The sequence below is a fragment of the Lithobates pipiens genome, unplaced genomic scaffold (genome assembly GCF_037356315.1).
Source record: "Lithobates pipiens isolate NorthernLeopardFrog02 unplaced genomic scaffold, aLitPip1_a1.2 Scaffold_27, whole genome shotgun sequence".
Lineage (NCBI taxonomy): Eukaryota > Metazoa > Chordata > Amphibia > Anura > Ranidae > Lithobates > Lithobates pipiens.
Genome location: NW_027507788.1, coordinates 223,111,558 through 223,136,451, shown reverse-complemented (window position 1 = coordinate 223,136,451; position 24,894 = coordinate 223,111,558). Strand labels below are relative to the sequence as shown.

The following is a 24,894-nucleotide window of genomic DNA, read 5'->3' as shown; positions in this document are numbered from 1 at the left end:
ATAAAGGAAGGCCCGTAGGCGTGGTGTATCTGGATAAAGGAAGGCCCGTAGACGTGGTGTATCTAGATAAAGGAAGGCCTGTAGATGTGGTGTATGTAGATAAAGGAAGGCTCGTAGATGTGGTGTATCTAGATAAAGGAAGGCCCGTAGACGTGGTGTATCTAGATAAAGGAAGGCTCGTAGATGTGGTGTATCTGGATAAAGGAAGGTCTGTAGACGTGGTGTATCTGGATAAAGGAAGGCCTGTAGACGTGGTGTATCTAGATAAAGGAAGGCCCGTAGATGTGGTGTATCTAGATAAAGGAAGGCCTGTAGACGTGGTGTATCTAGATAAAGGAAGGCCCGTAGATGTGGTGTATCTAGATAAAGGAAGGCCCGTAGATGTGGTGTATGTAGATAAAGGAAGGCTCGTAGATGTGGTGTATCTAGATAAAGGAAGGCCCGTAGACGTAGTGTATCTAGGTAAAGGAAGGCCCGTAGACGTGGTGTATCTAGATAAAGGAAGGCCTGTAGATGTGGTGTATGTAGATAAAGGAAGGCCTGTAGATGTGGTGTATCGAGATAAAGGAAGGCTCATAGATGTGGTGTATCTAGATAAAGGAAGGCCCGTAGACGTGGTGTATCTGGATAAAGGAAGGCCCGTAGACGTGGTGTATCTAGATAAAGGAAGGCCCGTAGACGTGGTGTATCTGGATAAAGGAAGGTCCGTAGATGTGGTGTATCTAGATAAAGGAAGGCCTGTAGATGTGGTATATCTGGATAAAGGAAGGCCCGTAGATGTGGTGTATGTAGATAAAGGAAGGCTCATAGATGTGGTGTATCTAGATAAAGGAAGGCCCGTAGACGTGGTGTATCTGGATAAAGGAAGGCCCGTAGACGTGGTGTATCTAGATAAAGGAAGGCCTGTAGATGTGGTGTATGTAGATAAAGGAAGGCTCGTAGATGTGGTGTATCTAGATAAAGGAAGGCCCGTAGACGTGGTGTATCTGGATAAAGGAAGGCCCGTAGATGTGGTGTATCTAGATAAAGGAAGGTCCGTAGACGTGGTGTATCTGGATAAAGGAAGGCCCGTAGATGTGGTGTATCTAGATAAAGGAAGGCCCGTAGACGTGGTGTATCTGGATAAAGGAAGGCCCGTAGACGTGGTGTATCTAGATAAAGGAAGGCCCATAGACATGGTGTATCTAGATAAAGGAAGGCCTGTAGATGTGGTGTATCTGGATAAAGGAAGGCCCGTAGACGTGGTGTATCTAGATAAAGGAAGGCCCGTAGACGTGGTGTATCTGGATTTTGTTAGTGGTTGGATTTGAATTTTCAGGTTAACCACTTTGTTTTGTTTCTTTGTATGATAAAGTTTTCAAACTTGTTGATAAAATTTTCCGACAAAATGCTCCGATCGGACATACTCCGATCATGTGTAGAGAATTCCGATCGGACAAAGTGCCACGCATGCTCAGATCAAATTCCTACATCAAAGCTATTGGCTACTAGCCTGAACGTAGTCCCGTCATAACGAAATAACGTCATCACGTCGGATTTTCCGACAACTTTGTCCGACTGTGTGTATGCAACAGTTTGGGACAAAATCCGTCCGTCAAAATCCGACGGATTTGGTTGTCGGAATCTCCGACCGTGTGTACCAGGGCTTAGATAATCACCTGAATGACCACAACATACAGGGATATACAATGTAATACTGACATATAATCACACACATAGGTTGGACTTGATGGACTTGTGTCTTTTTTCAACCTCACCTGCTATGTAACACCCCCAAGTAGATAAAGGATGAACAAACTCTTTACAGCCGCACTCTGGATCAGATGAAAAGTAAAAAGTGCCTTTTATTTCTTCAAACTAAAAAACCTCACATCACACAAATAACAGCAGCAAAGGGAAAAAAAGAACCCCCCCCCCCCCCCCACTCCTACTTGTTTACCAGGGCTTAATTTACATTTCCCTGGGCCCCATTGTTTCGACAGAGGGGCCCAGGAAGTGAGATTTTTTTTTTTCATTTTCACGGTGTGGGGGGAAAGTCGGTTGTGCTGTTTTGCTGCACCCCAGCGGGGGCGGGTGGGGTGTAGGCCGGGTTGGGGGTGGGGGGCCCAGTCAATAAGGCTGTAGAGAGCCCCATGATTTCTAGCTGCAGCCCTGCCCACCACCACCCTGCTCCCCTCTTCCATCTTCCCACCAGCAATGGTCAAGGGTACATTTTCTTCCACCACCTGGCTGCTGATGCCTGTGCAGGATTCAAGAGGACCTGTCACAACACAGTAAATAAAACCTGGCATAAATCAAAGACTAATTAGCGCAAAGGTCACAGTACAGGGCGGGTCAGGAGGGCACAGTACTGGGATTGAGAAGGCACAGTACAGGGCGGGTCAGGAGGGCACAGTACTGGGATTGAGAAGGCACAGTACAGGGCGGGTCAGGAGGGCACAGTACTGGGATTGAGAAGGCACAGTACAGGGCGGGTCAGGAGGGCACAGTACTGGGATTGAGAAGGCACAGTACAGGGCGGGTCAGGAGGGCACAGTACTGGGATTGAGAAGGCACAGTACAGGGCGGGTCAGGAGGGCACAGTACTGGGATTGAGAAGGCACAGTACAGGGCGGGTCAGGAGGGCACAGTACTGGGATTGAGAAGGCACAGTACAGGGCGGGTCAGGAGGGCACAGTACTGGGATTGAGAAGGCACAGTACAGGTTCTGGGATGCTGGGACAGCTTAGGAAAAAGCAGGACTGTCCCAGCAAATCTGGGACATTTGGCAGGTAAAGATTATCATGACGCCTTCATGCAGAGCCGCTGATAAGGCAGTACAACCCGCCCTCCTGTACTGGGCCTGGGCCCCATCAGCTCGAAAAGGGGGCCTCTGGCACCTGCTAAGCAGGAGGACCGGCTGTACTGTCTTATTGCAGACACCAATACCTTTCAGCCTTCCCCTGCAATGCTGCCAGCTTCTCCCTCCGGCTGCACTGCTGGGGAGCGGTTGTAGCACATGCACCCCTTCCATCTGCTGTCCAGGCCCCCCTGTGTGCCCCTCTTCTTCGCAGCTCTGCCAGCTTTCCTCCTCTACTGCTGGAAGCTGCTTCGGGCACACAAGGGGAATTAATTGGCCCCTTCCTTTCCTAAATGAACACAGTGCGCAATTGGTACCAATCACCTCTGTGTCCTTTCATCACGGAGGCATAGTAAACTGTGTTTACTATGCTTCATCCTGTGAATGAGCAAGAAGCTTCAGAGTGCTTCCTATTTATTCATTTTTGCAACTGAGGCTTCAAAGAAAGGGACTGATACACCTATGTCCTCAGTTACTTATGGTCGGGGGGGGGGGGGGGGGGTGCCCTGTCAGGTAGGCTGTGTGGGTCCCCATCATTTCTAACAGCAGCCCTGCCTCTATGCACCTGGGGTCCCTGGGCAGTGCCCATGATTTAAGATGGTCCTGGATGCCATCATTTACCCATCAGTGTACCTGAATGATGATAAAGTATTGTAGGGCTGTCCACCGATAAATGGAAAATTGGACCAACCTAAAGTGAGAAGGAAGGCCGGTGTAATCTCCGACCTCTGAGCTGTACGGAGAAGGATTTGCTTTTGAAGCTCTGATGAAAGTCTGTAGTTCTCCGTCCTTCTGGAGATCTTCCGTTTCCCCGAGTGCCCCCCCCCCCCCCCCCCCGTGTGATATCTCCTACAAGCCCACGTAGAAGATGTGAGAGAAGCACCATAGACTAGGTTGACATGTTGATTTTGACCTTTCACAATCCCCGCTGAGATGGAACTGTTTTGTTTTTTCCTGTAGCTGTCGATCTCCCAGCTGACGACATCGTCCCGCTATCCAACCATAAGTCACTCGTCTAAAACGCCTCTACAGCAAGTCCCCAGCCAGCTCCTGCCTTCCCCAATGGCCTTTCATCCCTCTCACGCGGTAAGTCTTGTTACGTTATTCTAACGTTTCGCATTTCCAGCCTCCGAAATACGAAAAAATAAAGTTGCTTTCCACGTGCTGAGAAGACGCACAGCTGATGATGCGATTTGAGGGCATTTGGGCTTTTAGTGAAAGGCTGCATGTCATATATCTGTTCATAGTAAGGTCCCTACCTTTTCTTCAAGGCAAACCCAAACACTTTAGCGGTGCACAGCAATTTTCTAAATCGTATAAACGACCCTATTTCCCCCAAAAATAAGACCTAGCGTGATTGTCGGTGATGGCTGCAATATAAGCCCTACCCCCCAAATAAGCCCTCGTTAAAGTGGTTGTAAACCCTTACAACACACTTTGACCTACAGGTAAGCCTAGATTAAGGCCTAGATTAAGGCTTACCTGTAGGTCCAAGAAATATCTCCTAAACCTACACGGTTTAGGAGATATTTGCCGAAGGACAGGCACCGCTGTCTACGGTGCATGCGCCGTAGACAGCGGCGCGCAGGCGCACTGAGCGCGGCACCCATCAACGGTGATATGCCGCGCGTGGCGGCTCCCGTGCGCATGTGCAGGAGTGACGTCATCGCGGCTTCGCCGAATGACAGCGGCGGAGCAGCGAGACCCACTGAGAAGATGGATGCGCCGGACTACAGGGGACAGCGGTGACTTTGCTGGCTCCTGTGTCAGGTAAGTGACACATAATGGACTACTATGCGATGCGATGCGATGCGATGCGATGCGATGCGATGCATAGTAGTCCATTATGCTTTACCTTTGCAGGGAATGAAAGAGGAAGTAAACTCATCAGGGTTTACTTCCTCTTTAACCAGTTCCCAACCGGCGCACGCCGATCTACGTCGGCAGAATGGCACGGGCAGGCATATCGGCGTACGGGTACGTCCAATCTATAATGCCGCCCTGCCATCGCGTGCTGATCAGGACCCCCGTGAGTCCAGTCACGGGTCTCGCAGACTCGATCGCCACGGGCATACCCGCGATCGTCTCACGGGGCGGCTGAACGAGGAAATTCCGTTGTAAACAGCATCTCCCCGTTCTGCCTAGAAACAAGTGACGCTGATCTCTGCTCCATGTGATTGGAGCAGAGATCAGTGTTCACTAAAACAAAGCCCAGCCCCCCACAGTTAGTAACACGCCCCTAGGAACACTTAACCCCTACACTGCCACCCACTGGTTAACCCCTTCACTGTCAGTGTCATTTACACAGGAATCACTGCATTTATATAGCACTGATTGCTGTATAAATGACAATGGTCTGAAAAATGTGTCAAAAATGTCCGATGTGTCCGCCACAATGTCGCAGTCACAATAAAAATCGCTGATCGCCGTCATTACTAGTACAAAAAAAAATTATTAATAAAAATGATATAAAACTATCCCCTATTTTGTAAACGCTATAACTTTTGCGCAAACCAATCAATAATCGCTTATTGTGATTTTTTTTTTACCAAAAATATGTAGAAGAATACGTATTGGCCTAAACTGAGGGAAAAAAATGTTTTTTATATATTTTTGGGAGATATTTATTATAACAAAAAGTTAAAAATAATGCGTTTTTTTTCAAAATTGTCGCTCTATTTTTGTTTATAGCGCAAAAAATAAAAATCGCAGGGGTGATCAAATACCACCAAAAGAAAGCTCTATTTGTGGGGAAAAAAGGACGTCAATTTTGTTTGGGAGCCACGTCGCACGACCGCGCAATTGTCAGTTAAAGCGACGCAGTGCCGAATCGCAAAAAGTGGTCTGGTCTTTGGCCAGCAAAATGGTCCGGGGCTGAAGTGGTTTACCTACAGGTAAGCCTAGATTAAGGCTTACCTATAGGTGCTGCAAATATCTCCTAAATAGGGATGAGCTTCGTGTTCGAGTCGAACGTACGTTCGACTCGAACATTGGCTGTTCGTGCGTTCGGCGAATTCCGAACGTTTTGGCCGTTCGCGTCAAAATTCGAGTGACGCGCGCGCGGACCACAATGCACTGCGTTGGCGCAGTGCATTGCTGTCCGATGATTGGCCAAGCATGCACTGTGACCCCGCATGCTTGGCCAATCGCAGCGCCGGCAGCGAGGAGAGCCATGATTGGCCACAGGCAGGATGCCTGTGGCCAATCATAGCTCAAACTGTGTAGTGCACGCCCCACACTATATAAGGCCGCCTTTAAGGCCGCCTCCTGTAGTGTGTTACTTTGCATCTGAAGCAGTGGGTGTTCTGTGTACCTTCAACACAGTTACACACCAATCGTTTTTGGCTGATTTCCTATCTTGCTGCTGTGTAGTGGTTGTTGTCTGTGCCCTGACTGCAGTATACACCACTATATTCACCTCACCTATATAGCTAGTCATCTAGCTTTAACCACTTAACAACTGCCCATTGCCGATTAACGGCTTCAGGGCGGTTGTTTAACTCAGAGAGGCCGTTAATTAACGGCCTTCCCGAATTGTGCTCTCGCGTGCCCCGAGGTGTGCGCACTCGAGAGCATCCGTGACCACCGGCCGTTTACCACGTGATTGCTCCGTCAAATGACGGAGTGATCACTTGGAAACACACCGGCGTCATGTTATGACGCCTGTTCCTCCCTCCCCTTTCTGTACCGATCGGTACAGCGGAGGGGAAAGAGATCGGTGTCAGCAGCGATGTGGGCTGCATCTGCAGTGCCCACATCGCTGCTCACCGAATTTAACCCCTCAATTCCCTGCCAATACTCTGCAATACCAGTGCATACTCTGCAGTACCCTGCCATTACTCTGCAGTACCCCGCCATTACTCTGCAGTGCAGTACCCCGCCATTACTGTGCAGTGCAGTACCCCGCCATTACTGTGCAGTGCAGTACCCCGCCATTACTCTGCAGTGCAGTACCCTGCCATTACTCTGCAGTGCAGTACCCTGCCATTACTCTGCAGTGCAGTACCCTGCCATTACTCTGCAGTGCAGTACCCTGCCATTACTCTGCAGTACCCTGCCATTACTCTGCAGTACCCTGCCATTACTCTGCAGTACCCTGCCATTACTCTGCAGTACCCCCCATTACTCTGCAGTACCCCCCAATACTCTGCAGTACCCGCCATTACTCTGCAGTACCCCCAATACTCTGCAGTACCCTGCTATTACTCTGTAGTACCCCGCCAATACCCCGCCAATACTCTGTAATACCCTGCCATAAATTGCCATACCCAGCCATACTCAGAGATACCCAGCCATACTCGGTGATACCCTGAAGTACCCAGCCATAGACGCCCCCCATCCCTCACCGCCCTCCGGTGCTTCTAACAACTCGCCAGTACGATCAAAGCCAGAATCTTTTTTTTAATTTTTTATTTCAGGCTTCCCAGCCTAGAGGTGAGATGTGGGGTCATATTGACCCCCCAGATTTCACTGTAAAGAGGACCTGTCGCCCCATATTCCTATTACAAGGGATGTTTACATTTCTTGTAATAGGAATAAAAGTGATCAAAAATATATTTTTGGGAAAAAAAATGTCAAACTAAAATAAATAAAGTAAAATGAACAATAAAAAAATAAAATAAAAATTAAAGCGCCCATGTCCCCATGTGCTCGCATGTGCCACACATGTGAGGTATCGCCGAGAATGTTAGAGCGAGAGCAATAATTCTAGTCCTAGACCTCCTCTGCAACTCAAAACATGTAACCAGTAAAAAAATATTTAAAGCGTCGCCTATGGGGATTTTTTAAGTAGCGACGTTTGGCGCCATTCCACGGGCATGTGCAATTTTGAAGAGTGACATGTTTGATATCTATTTACTCAGCATAACTTCATCTTTCACTTTATGCAAACATTGGGCTAACAAGTGGTTAATAATAGAGCTTGCAGTCAGTAGTGTTAGGAGATAGTGCGTGCGTCTGCGTGCTCTGTACCCAGTACATACCGCTATAATATAGGGCAGGCCCCTACTTTCAAACATCCAACTTACAAACATCTCCTACTTGCAAACGCAAGGAGACAGCAGCAAGTGAGATGAAAAAAGATGGACGACAAAACAAATTATACAGGGGTGATAACCCTTCCCTATGTTTTCCAAAAAGCTTAAAGATATTTTTTTTGACTGGAGCTACACTTTAAAAATGTACCAGTTGAAAATGACAAACAGATTCAACTTATCACAACAAACCTACACAGTCCCTGTCTTGTTTGCACCGCCTGTATACTGCTGTTCTGAGTATATAGGGCCTGGGGGCCACACGCATTTCCTTTTTTTAATATGGGTACGGGGTTCCCCTTAATATGCGTACAAGACCCAAATAGGCTGGTAATGGGCAGGGAGGGCTACCCATGCCATTTTTCTGAATGATTTTCAACCATATTGCAGGAACCAGATATAACATTAAAACCGCAAGCAGTTTTAAATGGTATTATTTCCGTTTAATGTCATTTTGTGCAGGGACTGTTCTAAACACGGGAAACACGTGGCACTTCACAGGCATACTACAGACACCCCCCAGGCACCATATTTAAAGGAATATTTCACTTTTTTTTTCACTTTAATCGTCATTAAAATCAGTGCTCCCGCCAAAACGGTAGTTTTTAAAACTTTTTTTTGCAGTGACCCATGTCCCCTGAGGCAGGAGGCAGGTCCCCAAACCCTTTTTAGCACACTATCTTGCATATTAGCCGTTAAAATTAGTATTTTCCAATTCGAACGTTCGAGTCCCATAGACTTCAATGGGGTTCTAACGTTCGTACCGAACGCGGGGGTCGTTCGCAAGTTCTGGTGTGAACCGAACCGGGGGGTGTTCGGCTCATCCCTACTCCTAAACCTACATGGTTTAGGAGATATTTACAATTCCCTGTACAAGGATTTCTTCTGCGCATGCGCCGATGTACTTGGTGCATGCGCACTTTAGAAGGGTCACTGCGGGCCGTTTTCATTAAACGACATGCTGTGACTGGCAGCTCAAGTGCGCACGGAGTCCGTGACCCCGGAAGGAAGATGGCAGGGGTGGGCTGACAACTAATGGGGCCCCCAGGCAATAGGAGATTATGGGGCCCCCAGGCAATCAGAGATTATGGGGCCACACAGTACACACACACACACACAGTGTACAATCACACAGTATACACAGACATGTTTCTATTGGCTGAGAAGGTCCTGGAGAGGTGGGGCAGCTACAATCTCAGGATTTTTAGACGAAAAGGACGTCAGTAAGAGACGTTTCAGAGACAGATGTAAATAAAACACATATTTTTACATACTGTCCCTGGTTTTACGGAGGCTGGCAACCCTGATGGGGCCCCCTAGTGGCCCAGGGCCCTCGGGCAGTGCCCGAGTGGCCGAATGGTCAGTCCACCCCTGGAAGATGAACGCTTCGAGCCGGCGAGGAAATCGGGGACATCGCTGGCTCCTGTGTCAGGTCACATAATGGGCTACTATGCGATGAGATGTGATGCATAGTAGCCCATTATGCTTTGCCTTTGCAGGGAAACAAAGAGGAAGTAACACCCATCAGGGTTTACTTCCTCTTTAAGAGATATTGACTATATATGCATCCAAGCACGTCATTGGCGCATTGGATGCGGAATCCTGTGCCGTAAATAAAGGAGTGACGTCATCATGGCTCCTGGCCAGTCACAGAGCCGGAGTCCGCAGACCCGGAAGGAAGACGGGGGAAGATGGAAGCGGCCTCCAGTGAAGACATCGCATCGCGGGAGGGCTTCGTTTTCAAGTAAGTTTCACATAATGTGCTAGTATGCAATGCATACTAGCACATTATGCCTTTACCTTGCAGGTCTGGAGAAAAAAAAAAAAAAAAAGCACCCAGCGGTTTACAACCGCTTCAAAGAGTTGGGCAGGTAACCTATATTTCCGGTATGCGTCCTAAAGCAGCTTTTCTCAACCGGTGTGCCGTGGCCCCTGGGGTGCCTTGTGGGCTTCCCTGAGTTGCTGCGCTGCACCCCATAGTGTTGCACAGCGTCATGCGTTTCCGTGGTGGCCGAGGACTCTGATGTGAAAGTGGAGGGTTGAGGCATCTGATAAAGGGCAGTGGCAGCTGGTGGTCAATATTTTGCTGGGGGGGGGGGGGGGGGGGGTGTTAAACAGACCTGGCGCCCTCGCTCCGTCTGATAAGAAATATGCAAAGAATTACAGGTGATATCGACATTTGCCTTGTTCCTTGTATGCACTTTCTCTAGCTAAAATGGCGCTGACTTATTGTTTATGCAACTTTCCTAGTCCCGACCAACGCCTAAAACAATACTTAAAGAACTAGCAAAAGTTACCATGATAGGAAACCTTGTGAAAGGCACGCTGGATTTGGCAATGAAGCTGGCAATGCACCGGGAGTCACCAGTGGGTCTCAGCCAATGGCAGGCTGCCAAATACTGCTAGAAAATAACTTGGTGTACAGATTTCCTGTGTGATTCTGCTGTGGGACTCCTTGCTGTAAGAGATCTATCACCCCTTTGCTCTGTACATCTGTAATAAATCTGTCTTCTAATCAACATGACCGGAGTTGACTGATCAGTGAGAGAATGGAATTTTACTGACACGTTCCACGGTTCACGATTGATCAAAGCGGCAATTCCATCGCATTACACCCCTCCCCCTGGGCGCGCGATAGGCGGTGAACCACTGGCACCCCCGCAAACCCCCTGGGCAATCCATGGCCTCACTTTTATTACTTTGCAGTAGAGGTGCCAATCGGGTCTCAGGGCCCGCTTTCTGATTGGCTGGGAGCAGAAGCAGGAAGACATTAGCGAATATTAATTTGCTAATATCACACAAGTTGGGTGGACTTCAGGCGCAAGTGCTCTGCACCCCCGAGCCCCCCCTTTTTGTAGCCAACTAGAGCCTCCTCATGGAGGAGGGGAAGAGGACTCCAGTGGTGACCTGTGAAGCTCTGCTGACCTCCATGCCCAAGAGGGTGAAGGCAGTGCTGGAAAATAATGGCGGCCACACAAAATATCGACACTTTGGGCCCAATTTGGACATTTTCACTTAGGGGTATACTGACTTTTGTTGCCAGCGGTTTAGACATTAATGGCTGTGTGTTGAGTTATTTTGAGGGGACAGGAAATTTACACTGTTATACAAGCTGTACACTCACTACTTTACATTGTAGACAAGTGTCATTTCTTCAGTGTTGTCACAGGAAAAGAGAGAAGGAAAGATTTACACAAATGTGAGGGGTGTACTGACTTTTGTGAGATACTATATACAGTGGTGTGAAAAAGTGTTTGCCCCCTTCCTCATTTCCTGTTCCTTTGCATGTTTGTCACACTTAAGTGTTTCGGAACATCAAACCAATTTAAACAATAGACAAGGACAACACAAGTAAACACAAAATGCAATTTGTAAATGAAGGTGTTTATTATGAAAGGTGAAAAAAAATCCAAACCATCATGGCCCTGTGTGAAAAAATGATTGCCCCCTAAACCTAATAACTGGTTGGGCCACCCTTAGCAGCAACAACTGCAACCAAGCGTTTGCGATAACGTGCAATGAGGCTTTTACAGCGTCCTGGAGGAATTTTGGCCCACTCATCTTTGCAGAATTGTCCTAATTCAGTTACATTAGAGGGTTTTCGAGCATGAACGGCCTTTTTAAGGTCATACCACAACATCTCAATAGGATTCAGGTCAGGACTTTGGCTAGGCCACTCCAAAGTCTTCATTTTGTTTTTCTTCAGCCATTCGGTGGTGGACTTGCTGGTGTGTTTAGGATCATTGTCCTGCTGCAGAACCCAAGTTCGTTTCAGCTTGAGTACACGAACAGATGGTCGGACATTCTCCTTCAGGATCTCTTGGTAGACAGCAGAATTCATAGTTCCTTTTATCACGGCAAGTCTTCCAGGTCCTGAAGCAGCAAAACAGCCCCAGACCATCACACTACCACCACCATATTTTACTGTTGGTATAATGTTCTTTTTATGAAATGCAGTGTTCCTTCTACGCCAGATATACTTGGACACACACCTTCCAAAGAGTTCCACTTTTGTCTCATCGGTCCACAGAATGTTGTCCCAAAAGTCTTGGGGATCATCAAGATGTGTTGTGGCGAAATTGAGACGAGCTTTGATGTTCTTTTTGCTCAGCAGTGGTTTTCTCCTTGGAACTCTGCCATGCAGGCCATTTTTGCCCAGTCTTTTCCTGATGGTGGAGGCATGAACGCTGACCTTAACTGAGGCAAGTGAGGCCTGCAGTTCCTTGGACGTTGTTGTGGGGTCTTTTGTGACCTCTTGGATGAGTCGTCGCTGCGCTCTTGGGGTAATTTTGGGCGGCCGGCCACTCCTGGGAAGGTTCACCACTGTTCCATGTCTTGGCCATTTGTGGATAATGGCTCTCACTGTGGTTCGCTGGATTCCCAAAGCTTTGGAAATGGCTTTATAACCCTTTCCAGACTGATACATCTCAATTACTTTCTTTCTCAATTGTTCCTGAATTTCTTTGGGTCTCGGCATGATGTGTAGCTTTTAAGGATCTTCTGGTGGACCTTACTGTGTCAAGCAGCTCCTATTTAAGTGATGCCTTGATTGTGAACAGGTGTGGCAATAATCAGGCCTGGGTGTGGCTAGAGAAATTGAACTCAGGTGTGGACAACCACAGTTATAGTATGTTTTAACAAGGGGGGCAATCACTTTTTCACACAGGGCCATGATGGTTTGGATTTTTTTTCACCTTTAATAATAAACACCTTCATTTACAAATTGCATTTTGTGTTTACTTGTGTTGTCCTTGACTATTGTTTAAATTGGTTTGATGTTCCGAAACACTTAAGTGTGACAAACATGCAAAGGAACAGGAAATGAGGAAGGGGGCAAACACTTTTTCACACCACTGTATACCCTGTTTCCCTGAAAATAAGACCTAGAGTGATTGTCAGTAAAGGCTGCAATATAAGCCCTACCCCCCAAATAAGCCCTACCCTGTTTGCCCTGAAAATAAGCCCTACCCTGAAAATAAGACCTACAAGGACTTTAAAGAGTAAGTAAACCCTGATGGGTTTACTTCCTCTTTGATTCCCTGCAAAGGTAAAGCATAATGGACTACTATGCATCGCATCGCATCGCATAGTAGCCCATTATGTGTCACTTACCTGACACAGGAGCCAGCGAAGTCGCCGCTGTCCCCTGTAGTCCGGAGCATCCATTTTCTCGTGGGTCTCGCTTCTCCGCCGCTGTCATTCGGGAAGCCGCAATGTCACTCCCGCGCATGCACACAGGAGCCGCCACGCGCGGCATATCGCCGTTGACGGGTGCCTCGCTCAGTGCGCCTGCGCGCCGCTGTCTACGGCGCATGCGCCATCGACAGCGGTGCCTGTCTTTCGGCTTAGGAGATATTTCTTAGACCTACAGGTGAGCCTTAATCTAGGCTTACCTGTAGGTCAGAGTGTGTTGTAAGGGTTTACAACCACTTTAAGCGGCGCATGTTTAGGAGATATTTACACTACCTATAGGTACGTCTTATTATAGGATCACCGATGGGTACAAAATTGAGCTCAACTCCTGCTGCAGCTTCTTATGACTTTTTGGATTTATTCCGCTCTGCTTATCTCATGATAGAAGCTATTTTTTATAACCTACAAACACCCCATTGGGAAGTAAGGAAGGGTGGAAGTCAGCTTAGAAAAATAAAATAATTCAAAGTCATTGTAAAAATCGGAGGGGTGCACCAATGTATTCTCTATTTCCTATATTAAAAACATGCTAAGCTTCAGTGCGTGTGTGAACCAGCCATATAGGAACAAACCATGACTTCTACCCTAAAGAGTTACTTCACTTTCATTGAGAAAAAACCCCTCCCCCTCTGGGCGATCTCTGTACTTTGCAGGGATTGTAACAAACTTTGTTGCAGATTTTCTACCTTTTTAATATTGTGAAGAAATAGCTGTTTGTTTCTCTGTGTCCATGCGTAGAGCCAATGTGAATGGGAGTCACTTTTATAATTATCAATCGGCTGCTGCACCTGCAGGGCTCTAATGAGGAAAGTGACAGGGTCTGCCTCCCTTTAGGCCCCTTTCACACTGAGGCGGTTTTCAGGCGCTACAGAGCTCGAAATAGCGCCTGAAAAAAAAACGGCCCCTTTCACTCCAGTGTGAAAGCCGGAGGGCTTCCACACTGGAGCGGTGCGCTGGCAGGGCGGTGAAAAAAGTCCTGCCGGCCGTATCTTTGGAGCGGTGAAGGAGCGGTGTAGTCACCAATCCTAAACCGCTCCTACCCATTGAAATAAATGGGGCAGCGCGGCTATACCGCCGGCAAAGCGGCGCTTTGCGGTAGAGCTGCACGATTCTGGGAAAAATGAGAATCACAATTCTTTTGCTTAGAATGAAGATCACGATTCTCAAAAAACTGTTTTATTTGAAAAATTTACAGGCAGGGTATCGCTGAGTATTGGCAGGAAGGGTATTGGCAGGGTATTGCTAGAGTATTGCTAGAGTATTGCTAGGGTATTGCTAGGGTATTGGCAGGAAGGGTATTGGCAGGGTATCGCAGAGTATTGCTAGGGTATTGCTAGGGTATTGGCAGGAAGGGTATTGGCAGGGTATCGCAGAGTATTGCTAGGGTATTGCTAGGGTATTGCTAGAGTATTGGCAGGAAGGGTATTGCTAGAGTATTGGCAGGAAGGGTATTGCTAGAGTATTGGCAGGAAGGGTATTGCTAGAGTATTGCTAGAGTATTGCTAGAGTATTGGCAGGAAGGGTATTGCTAGAGTATTGCTAGAGTATTGCTAGGGTATTGCTAGGGTATTGCTAGGGTATTGCTAGGGTATTGCTAGAGTATTGCTAGAGTATTGGCAGGAAGGGTATTGGCAGGGTATTGCTAGAGTATTGCTAGAGTATTGCTAGAGTATTGCTAGAGTATTGCTAGAGTATTGCTAGAGTATTGCTAGGGTATTGCTAGGGTATTGCTAGGGTATTGCTAGGGTATTGCTAGAGTATTGGCAGGAAGGGTATTGGCAGGGTATTGCTATAGTATTGCTAGAGTATTGCTAGGGTATTGCTAGGGTATTGCTAGGGTATTGGCAGGAAGGGTATTGGCAGGGTATCGCAGAGTATTGCTAGAGTATTGCTAGAGTATTGCTAGGGTATTGCTAGGGTATTGCTAGGGTATTGCTAGGGTATTGCTAGGGTATTGCTAGGGTATTGGCAGGAAGGGTATTGGCAGGGTATCGCAGAGTATTGCTAGAGTATTGCTAGAGTATTGCTAGAGTATTGCTAGGGTATTGCTAGGGTATTGCTAGGGTATTGCTAGGGTATTGCTAGGGTATTGGCAGGGTATCGCAGAGTATTGCTAGAGTATTGCTAGAGTATTGCTAGAGTATTGCTAGAGTATTGCTAGAGTATTGCTAGGGTATTGCTAGGGTATTGCTAGGTTATTGCTAGGGTATTGTTAGGGTATTGTTAGGGTATTGTTAGGGTATTGCTAGGGTATTGCTAGGGTATTGCTAGGGTATTGTTAGGGTATTGCTAGGGTATTGCTAGGGTATTGGCAGGGTAAGGAGGGATGGCTGCTTCCATCTCTGGATCTCTCCCCTCCACTGTACAGATTAGTACAGAGGGGGAGAGAGGAACCGGCGTCATGACATGACGCCGCTTTGTTTACAAGTGATCGCTCCGTCTGAGTGATCACAGTGTAAACAGTGTGCTGTTTCTCGGCCACTGTACCCGCCCACAACCAGGCAGCGACACGCCACATCGCACGCTCCAATGACTGACGTCAGTTCCGATGGCTGACGTCAGTTCCGATATCTGCCATTTGCGTTCCACGCTGGTTACGTGGAACAGGCGGCACTAAAAGAAAATCGCTGGTCACCCAGATCGCGTGGGGAGGTGAATCGAGATCGTGATCGTTTCGCGATTAATCGCACCCCTCTACTTTGCGGGCGGTTTTAACCCTTTTTCGGCTGCTAGCGGGGGGTTAAAACCGCCCCGCTAGCGGCCACATACCGCCGCTAAAACGTTGGTAAAAGGGCGCTAAAAATAGCACCGCTTTACCACCGATGCCCGTACCTCCCCAGTGTGTAAGGGGCCTAAGTGAATTCCATTTTTGGGAGTATCTCACCAAAAATGATATTTGTGTTGCAGGGGATGCCTAAAATCTGACTTGTATCTCAGTGCAGACTTCTGGGAAAATCAATGAGCCAATCACACAAGCAGGAAATGAGATATCTGGGGGGGGGGGGGGGGGGCGCGCTGTATACCGTCTGTGTACAGAGCGCCTCCAAGTGGCCATATTGCATTTTACAGAAAATGACAGCGGCTGCAGATTGGAAAGGAAAGGAAATTTTTAAAAACATTTAATTACAATATGACTTATGTAGCAGATGTATACTTTATATTATTATTATTATTATTATTTTTTACGTTTTTTTTTTTATCCCCCCCATAAAAGTGGAGTTACTCTTTAAATTCTAGTTGTCAAGTTTCCCTTTCTGCAGGACAGTGTGGGGCTCTATATATTCAATGGTAGTCTCACTCGGAATGCTGCAGATTTTAGCTGAGCTAGAATATTGTGCAGCAGGTACCTGGCAGGTAAGTGGTTAATGTGAGCCCCTTATTTGGCTAATAAGTGCGCGGCGTTTTTGCCGGGAACCTGCCGACCTTCCGCTTTGTTCTTCTGTCCCGGGGCTGAGCTGACTACACAGGAGGAGATTAGCATCCCGGACTCGGCATTAAGCCGCCTGAAAGGTTTCTCTGGTAGAACCGACGCTCTTCCGTGACAGCTGAATTATTTATTTACATACGACAACAACTAATGGTACATTAGAAATTCACCGGCGTGTGTGCGCTCCGTCTATAGCTTCCAGCTCATTGACCTTCACTCTTCACTCTACAATCCACTCCACCTAATGCCTCCTCCAATGAATAATTAGGAGCTCCTCACATGTTATACGCTCAACATCGACCTCATCTCCTTCCAACAACTCCTCTCTCTTCTTTCCTTTTTTCCTTTCCATACCTTATTTCTTTGTTTTTTATTCCTCTTTTATTCCCTTTTCCTCTTCTCTTTTGTTTCTCTGTTATCCTTTTTCTTTTCTCTTCACCTTTTTTACAATCTTCTCCTCATTCATCCCTTCCTATTTCTGTCTCTCCTCTCTTCTTTCCTCTACTCTTCTGCTTTGCATTTGTCTCCCTATCCTCTTTTCCTATCCTCATCTTTTCATCTCTTTGTTCTGCGTGCGTTTCTTATGCCGCGTACACACGACTGGTGTCCCATCATATAAGGTCCCCCATCCGCATGCGCAGTACACAGCAACACAGATTCCAAAAATAGCCGAGGATGAACGGCGCCTGCGCACTGAGTCCAGGTTCTATCCCCAGCATCCAAGTGGACATAGAGTAGGAATATAAAAGAGCCGAGCGCAGCAAGGCGGAGCCCGAAGCGTGGCGAGCGAAGCTCACCCGCCAGGGGCCCTCTAATTTTCACAGCCCTGTGTCCGCTTGGATGGTGGGGCCACCACCTCCACTCACGGCGCAGGTGCCGTTCAGCTTCGGAGATTTTCCGAAGCCTCTTCTGCCCCGTTCTGTGCATGCGCGGTACGGGGCGGACACTATATGATGGCCGGACACTATCTGCCAGAACACCGGACTTTCCGGCAGACTAGGGCCGACGGGATTAGTCCGTCAGACAATCCGAGCGTATGTGGGCTAATCCGTTCGTTTTCCGGGAAAAATAGAACATGCTTCAAAATCTGTCCGACGGACTTAAATCTGGAAAACCGTTCGTCTGTATGCTGGTCCGATGGACCAAATACCACGCAAGGGCAGCTATTGGCTACTGGCTATTGAACGGACTTAGTCTGTTCCTGTGTGGGCAAGTCCATTTGTTCGGAAATCCGTCGTAACTCCGCCAAAAGTCCGCCGGGAAGACCATTGGACCTAGTTTGCCGGAATGTCCGGTCGTGTGTACGCGCCATTATTCTTTACTTATTTCCTCTTCTCTCTGCTCCTTTTTTCCATCTCCTCTCCTTTTTTTTTTCAGTTTCCTCTCTTCTCTCCGCTTTCCCTTTCTCATCTCTTCGCTTTCCTGCCCTCTGCTATCACCTTTCTACTCTTTTATCACCTCCCTTCTACGCTTCTCTTTTTTTTTTTCTCTTCTTTTATCTCCGCCTCTCCGCTCCTCTCCTCTTTTTCTTCTCGTCTCCTCTTTTTTTTTTTTCTTAACCTCTCCTCCCTTTTTTTATCTCCTCTTTCTTCTCCTCTACACCTTCCTTTTTTCTCCCCTCCCCTCTTTTCTTTTTCCTCTCCTCTCTTTTTTTTCATTTTCCTCTCTTCTCTACCTTCCTTTTCTTAACCCTTCTCTTTCCTCTCCACTCCCTTCTCTTTCCTCTCCTCTACTCCCATTTCTCTCTTCACCTTTCTTCTCTTTTATCACCTCCCCTTTACGCTTCTCATTTTTTTTTCTCTTCTCTTATCTCTGCCTCTCCACTCAGCTCCTCTCCTCTTTTTCTTCTCTTCTCCTCTTTTTTTTTTTTTCTTATCCTCTCCTCCCTTTTTTATCTCCTCTTTCTTCTCCTCTACACCTTTCCTTTTTCTCCCCTCCTCTCTTTTCTTTTTCCTCTCATCTCCTTTTTTCATTTTCCTCTCTCTTCTGCCTTCCTTTTCTTAACTCTTCTCTTTCCTCTCCTCTACTCCCTTCTCTCTTCACCTTTCTTCTCTTTTATCTCCTCCCCTCTATGATTCTCCTCTCCTCTTTTTCTTATCAATATAAAAACAATAGAGTAATACGGCGCACTCTGGATATGACAATGCATAAAATCTGGTATAGGTAGGGGGGTAAAACATATTACATATAAAACAGTTCTTATTGGGAAATGAGTCCATGTAAGGAGAATCAAATAACTGTCCCGGGGGGGCTGCCAGTTCCAGAGTTTAGAAGGCAGAAAAATCTTTAAAATACAAACAGGAAAAAAAGAACAGCGCCCTCTAAGTGCAGTATGTGGGTATTTATTGTAGATTAAAAATGTATTAAAATACACTCACAAAGGTGTAGAGGAAATAGACATGTAACATGGTTCATCCGCTCCGACTATCAAGTGAAGAGAAGGACCAAAACTGTTGTTATAGGTGTGAGTGTGTCCCCGACATCCGGAAGCCCTGTACACCAGCAGTGTGGCCGGAGGAAAGACAGGATCCTGGACACACACCTATAACAACTGTTTCTACGCTTGATAGTCGGAGCGGATGAACCATGTTACATGCCTATTTCCTCTACACCTTTGTGAGTGTATTTTAATACATTTTTAATCTACATTAAATACCTACTGTACATACTGCAATTAGAGGGCGCTGTTCTTGTTGTCCTTTTTTTCTTATCTCCTCTTCTCTTTTTTTTCTCACCTCTCCACCTTCTTTTTCTCTCCTCTTTCCTCCTCTCTCCTCTTTTTCCTCTCCTCTCCATTTTTCTCCTCTCCAGTCCTCCTCCACCTACCTTTTCTCTCCTCTCCCCTTCTCTCTCTTTTCTCTCACCTCTCTTTTCTTTTTCCCCTCCCCTCCTCTTTCTTCTCCTTTCCATTTTCCTTTTCTCTTCTCACCTCTTTCCTTTGCTCTACCGTCTCCTCTCTTCTCTTCTTCCCTCTTTTTTACTCTTCTCTTTGTTTCTATCCTCTCTTCTGTTCTCCTTTCTCTTTAATGGATATTTACATTTTTTTCTTATTCTCCTCCTATTCTCTCTTTTTTCTTCTCTCCCTTCTTTTTTTTATTTTTTTTTTACTTTTTCTTATCCTCATATTTTTTTCTCTCCTTTCCTCTACCCTTTCCACTCCCCTCCTGCTTCCTCTTCACATTCCTTTCCTGTTTCCTGTCCTCTCTTTTTCTCTATCCTCTTGTGTATCTCTTCTCTCTTCTCCTCTCTACTCTCTTCTCCTCTCTCTTTTCTTATCTCTTTTATTCTCTCTTCTCTTCTCTTCTCTTCTCTTCTCTTCTCTCTTCTCCTTTCTCTTCTCCTTTCTCTTCTCTTCTCTCTTCTCCTTTCTCTTCTCTTTCCTCTCCTCTTTCTTTTACCCCTTTCCCTCTTCTTTCCTCTTTTCTTCTTCTCCTATTACTATACCTTTCTTCTCTCTTCTCTTCACTTCTTCCCTTCTCTCTTCTCTTCACTTCTTCCCTTCTCTTCCCTTCTCTTCCCTTCTCTTCCCTTCTCTTCTTCTCTTCTCTCCTCTCCTCTCTCTTCTCTCCTCTTTCCTCTCCTCTCCTCTTTCTTTTACTCCTTTCCCTCTTCTGTCCTCTTTTCTTCTTCTTCTCCTATTTCTATCCTTTTTTTCTCCTCTTTTATCCCCTGTTATAATTTTTCTCTCCTCTTTTATTTTTCCTTCTTCTCTCCTATGTCCTCTTCTTTTTCTTTTCATGTTTCCTCTCCTCTCTCCTTTTCCTTCCCTCTCTTCTCCTCTCTCCTTTTTCCTCCCCTCTCTTCTCCTCTTTTTTCTCTTCTCTTATTCTCCTCTTCTGTCCATTAGTAATTTCCTTCCTCCATCCTGTCCTTTTTTCTTTCCTCTCCTTTCTTCTTTGTCTCTCTTTTCTCCCCCATCGTTTCTCCTCTTACCCTTGATCTTTCTATCTGTCTTTGCTCCTCGTCTCTTTCTCTGCGTATTTCTCGGTACAATACGGCGCGCTCCTCTCCACCTCCGATGTGTTGGAATCTCCTGCTGATTTGCAATTAGGTTTGTTTAACAAATACGCTCTGTCCTGTCAGTTCGGAGCCCGGCGTTGGCTCCCCATTACATCCCGCAGATTTTACAAAGTATCAGAAATTGTTTCATAAATGCTCGCATGGTGCTCTTGTGTTGCCATTTCATTTTTTTCAGAAAATACAGGTTAGCCTGTCCGCTGCACCTCACTTACCGTGGCAACCAGACTTCAGTGAGCGATGTGAAATGTTGGTTGCTAGGGTGGGACAGGTGAACGGCGTGGAATGCTCAGGATCCCGCAGGCAACTGCTAAATAACCTTCATGATCTGCACATTGGGAGATCTCCGCTGTCCGCCTGAACACGGCAAATCGCTATTCAAAATGACTGCGTCCGGGCTTTAACCGCTTGTTAACCGATGCGTGTCTAAAACGTCATGTCAGCAGGTGGTTCTACCAGGACCATGGTTACAGCGGCAACCATCATCCCGATGCTATTGTTTTCAGTCGGCAAGTTGCCATCTTGTAAAAAATTATCACTTTTACAGCGCTGCGAGGGGGAGTCCAGAACAGCTTCCCACAAAGGAGATGGAGGAACACCCATTCCCTGATCTCTTCTGTGATGAACCGGGAAGCAACAATGATTCCATCACTTCCAGGTTCAGAATTCAAATTTTCTGGCTGGTACAGTCAGGGAAGCTGCTGACCAAGCATCATGTGTGCTTGGTTAGCTTCTTTGGAGGGCAGGGGGGGCATCAAGGGTGTAAAAGACCAATGATATCTTCATGAAGAGTACCTAATGCACTAATCCCTACATGCACTTTCTTGTAGAGATGGCTGTATATATATATATATATATATATATATATATATATATATATATATATTGTACAGTTGGGAAAATGATTGGATCCCTTGCAGATTGTGTACGTTTTGCCCATTTACAAAGGAATAAAGGGTCTATCATTTCTATCATAGGTGTATTTTATATGATAGAGACAGAATATCAACCAAAAATCCAGAAAACAACACACAATACAAATGTTATAAATGGAATTGCAGTTCAGTGAGTAAAATAAGTATTTGATCCCTTACCATCCAACAATCATTCCGGCTCCCACAGCCTGGCTACAGTAGGTGCTCATGTGGTACACAGATTAGTCCTGTCAATGTAAGAAGGTTCTCCTAACGACAACTCGTTATGTGTATAAAAGACACCTGTCCACAGAATCTCTTCCATCCAATCCTCACCATCATGGGGAAGACCAAAGATCTGTCAGAGGACGTCGGGGAGAAGATTGGAGACCTGCACAAGCCTGGAATGGGCTACAAGACCATCAGCAAGAAGCTTGGTGAGAAGGAGACAACTGCTGGAGCGATTATTCGCAAATGGGAGAAATACAAAATAACCATCAAATCGTCCTCAGTCTGGAGCTCCAGGAAAAGTTTCTCCTCATGGGGTGAGGATGGTCATGAGAAAAGTGAGGGGTCAGCCCAGAACTACACGGGAGGAGCTTATGAAGGATCTCAAGGCAGTTGGGACCACAGTCACCAAACAAACCATTGGTAACACAATACACCGCCATGGATTGAAATCCTGCAGCACCCACAAGATCCTCCCCCTCAAGAAGACACGTGTACAGGTCCCCCTCCTCAAGAAGACACGTGTACAGGTCCTCCTCCTCAAGAAGACACATGTACAGGTCCTCCTCCTCAAGAAGACACGTGTACAGGTCCTTCTCCTCAAGAAGACACATGTACAGGTCCTCCTCCTCAAGAAGACACATGTACAGATCCTTCTCCTCAAGAAGACACGTGTACAGGTCCTTCTCCTCAAGAAGACACATGTACAGGTCCTTCTCCTCAAGAAGACACATGTACATGTCCTCCTCCTCAAGAAGACACATGTACAGGTCCTCCTCCTCAAGAAGACACATGTACAGGTCCTTCTCCTCAAGAAGACACATGTACAGGTCCTTCTCCTCAAGAAGACACATGTACATGTCCTCCTCCTCAAGAAGACACATGTACAGGTCCTCCTCCTCAAGAAGACACGTGTACAGGTCCTCCTCCTCAAGAAGACACATGTACAGGTCCCCCTCCTCAAGAAGACACATGTACAGATCCTTCTCCTCAAGAAGACACATGTACAGGTCCTTCTCCTCAAGAAGACACATGTACAGGTCCTCCTCCTCAAGAAGACACATGTACAGGTTCCCCTCCTCAAGAAGACACATGTACAGATCCTTCTCCTCAAGAAGACACATGTACAGGTCCTCCTCCTCAAGAAGACACATGTACAGGTCCTTCTCCTCAAGAAGACACATGTACAGGTCCCCCCTCCTCAAGAAGACACATGTACAGGTCCTCCTCCTCAAGAAGACACATGTACAGGTCCTCCTCCTCAAGAAGACACATGTACAGGTCCTCCTCCTCAAGAAGACACATGTACAGGTCCTCCTCCTCAAGAAGACACATGTACAGGTCCTCCTTCTCAAGAAGACACATGTACAGGTCCTTCTCCTCAAGAAGACACATGTACAGGTCCTTCTCCTCAAGAAGACACATGTACAGGTCCTTCTCCTCAAGAAGACACATGTACAGATCCTTCTCCTCAAGAAGACACGTGTACAGACCGGTCTGCAGTTTCCCAGTGAACATCTAAATGATTCAGAGAAGGAATAGGGTAAAGTGCTGTGGTCAGAGAAGACCGAAATTAAGCTCTTTGGCATTAACTTGACTTGCCGCGTTTGGAGGAAAAAAAATGCACACTATGACCCTAAGAAGACCATCCTTACAGTCACACACGGAGGTGTAAAAATGATGCTTTGGTGCCATTTCTCTGCTAAAGGTACAGGGCGACTTTGATGCATTGAGGGTCCAATGGACGGGGCCATGTAATGTAAGATCTTGGATGAGAACCTTCTTCCCTCAGCCAGAACACTGAAGATGGGTCGTGGATGGGTCTTCCAGCATGACAATGACCCAACACATACCGCCAAGACAACAAAGGAGTGGCTCAAGAAGAAGCACATTAAGGTCATGGAGTGGCCTAGCCAGTCTCCAGACCTTAATCCTATAGAAAATTTATGGAGGGAGCTGAAACTTTGAGTTGCCAAGCCACAGCCAAGAAACCACCAGCCGAGAAGATCTGTAAAGAAGAGAGAACCAAAATCCCTCCTGAGATTTGTGCAAACCTGATCACCAACTACAAGAAACGTCTGACCTCTGTGATCACCAACTGTGAATAATGGTCTGAGAATTATTGATCCCTGAGAATTATTGATCTCATGTAACATGTGTAACTCACGTGACATTTTCGTATGTAGGTGCCTACGCCATGTTAGTCTACATTCATGTTTATATGAGAGGGGGCGGCTCAAATTTTTTTTTGGGGGGGGGGGGCGGAGTTAAATGCTTGGGTGTAACTTTTTTTTTTTTTCACTATAACTTTATTTATATCATATAGTGGACTAAAAGTGATAATATGTCTTTGGGACAGGTTCCATTTACGAAGACATCAGGGGGTCTATTAGACCCCTGATATCTCATCTGCCCTTGGGAGGGGGGAGGGGGGGGTTAAATGCTTGGGTGTAACTTTATTTTTATTTTCCTTTTTTTTTTTTCACTGTAACCTTAAAGTCTCGTTCACACCTATGCATTTTTTTAGTGCGTTTTCAGTTTTGCAGAAATGCACTACAGTCCATTTAACATGGTTTTCTATGGGTCACGTTCACATCTGTGCATTTTATGGAAAAGGCCGAGGTCTTTTTTCTGGTTTTTGGATCCATAGACTTCAATGGACCAAAATTGTGTGTTGAAAAACACGAAATGCATCTGGAATATGCAACCTGCATAGGTGTGAATCAGGCCTTATATCACATAGGGGACTAATAGTCCCCTATGTGATAATATTACTTTTTGTGACAGGTTCTCTTTAGTAAGACATCAGGGGTCTATTAGACTCCTGATGTCTCATCTGCCCTCCAGCTGCAAGGGGAAAGGGACACCTGAAACCAAAGGTGATGTTATACACACACCACGTCCGGGGGTCTTTGCAGCTAGATGGGATCAGAAAACGGACCTTCAGGGGTCAGTGAAAGCGATTGGGTGGCAAAAAGCCAATGTTTGTCTTGTGAAACATACACATACACCTGGCTGCTGTAGTGTAAAACCCCCTGACATACATTGGTGGCAGTGAAAGGGTTACAACAAGCAGCTTTGGCTACAGTCCTCACTGGTGTAGTCCCCTGCAGTAATTTCTTTCCGCCACTAGATGTCTTTCTAAATTATGCAACCTGAAAAACAGAGGACATCCAGTGAGTACAGGGCGTCATAGACCCGCCCCTTTCTAAGTCAGACCTATAGATCGGCTATTATGCTCCC

At 46.5% G+C, this 24,894-nt stretch overlaps 1 protein-coding gene across 2 annotated transcripts in view; it reads left to right on the top strand.

Annotated features, from left to right (window-relative positions):
- NPHP4 (nephrocystin 4) overlaps positions 1–24,894 on the top strand; it is a 570,758-nt gene that overhangs the window by 330,797 nt on the left and 215,067 nt on the right. For both annotated transcript variants that reach the window (XM_077458285.1, XM_077458284.1), the window contains exon 13: positions 3,800–3,925. In XM_077458285.1, the coding sequence (XP_077314411.1) occupies positions 3,800–3,925 (126 nt within the window). The remainder of the gene's footprint in view (positions 1–3,799; positions 3,926–24,894) is intronic.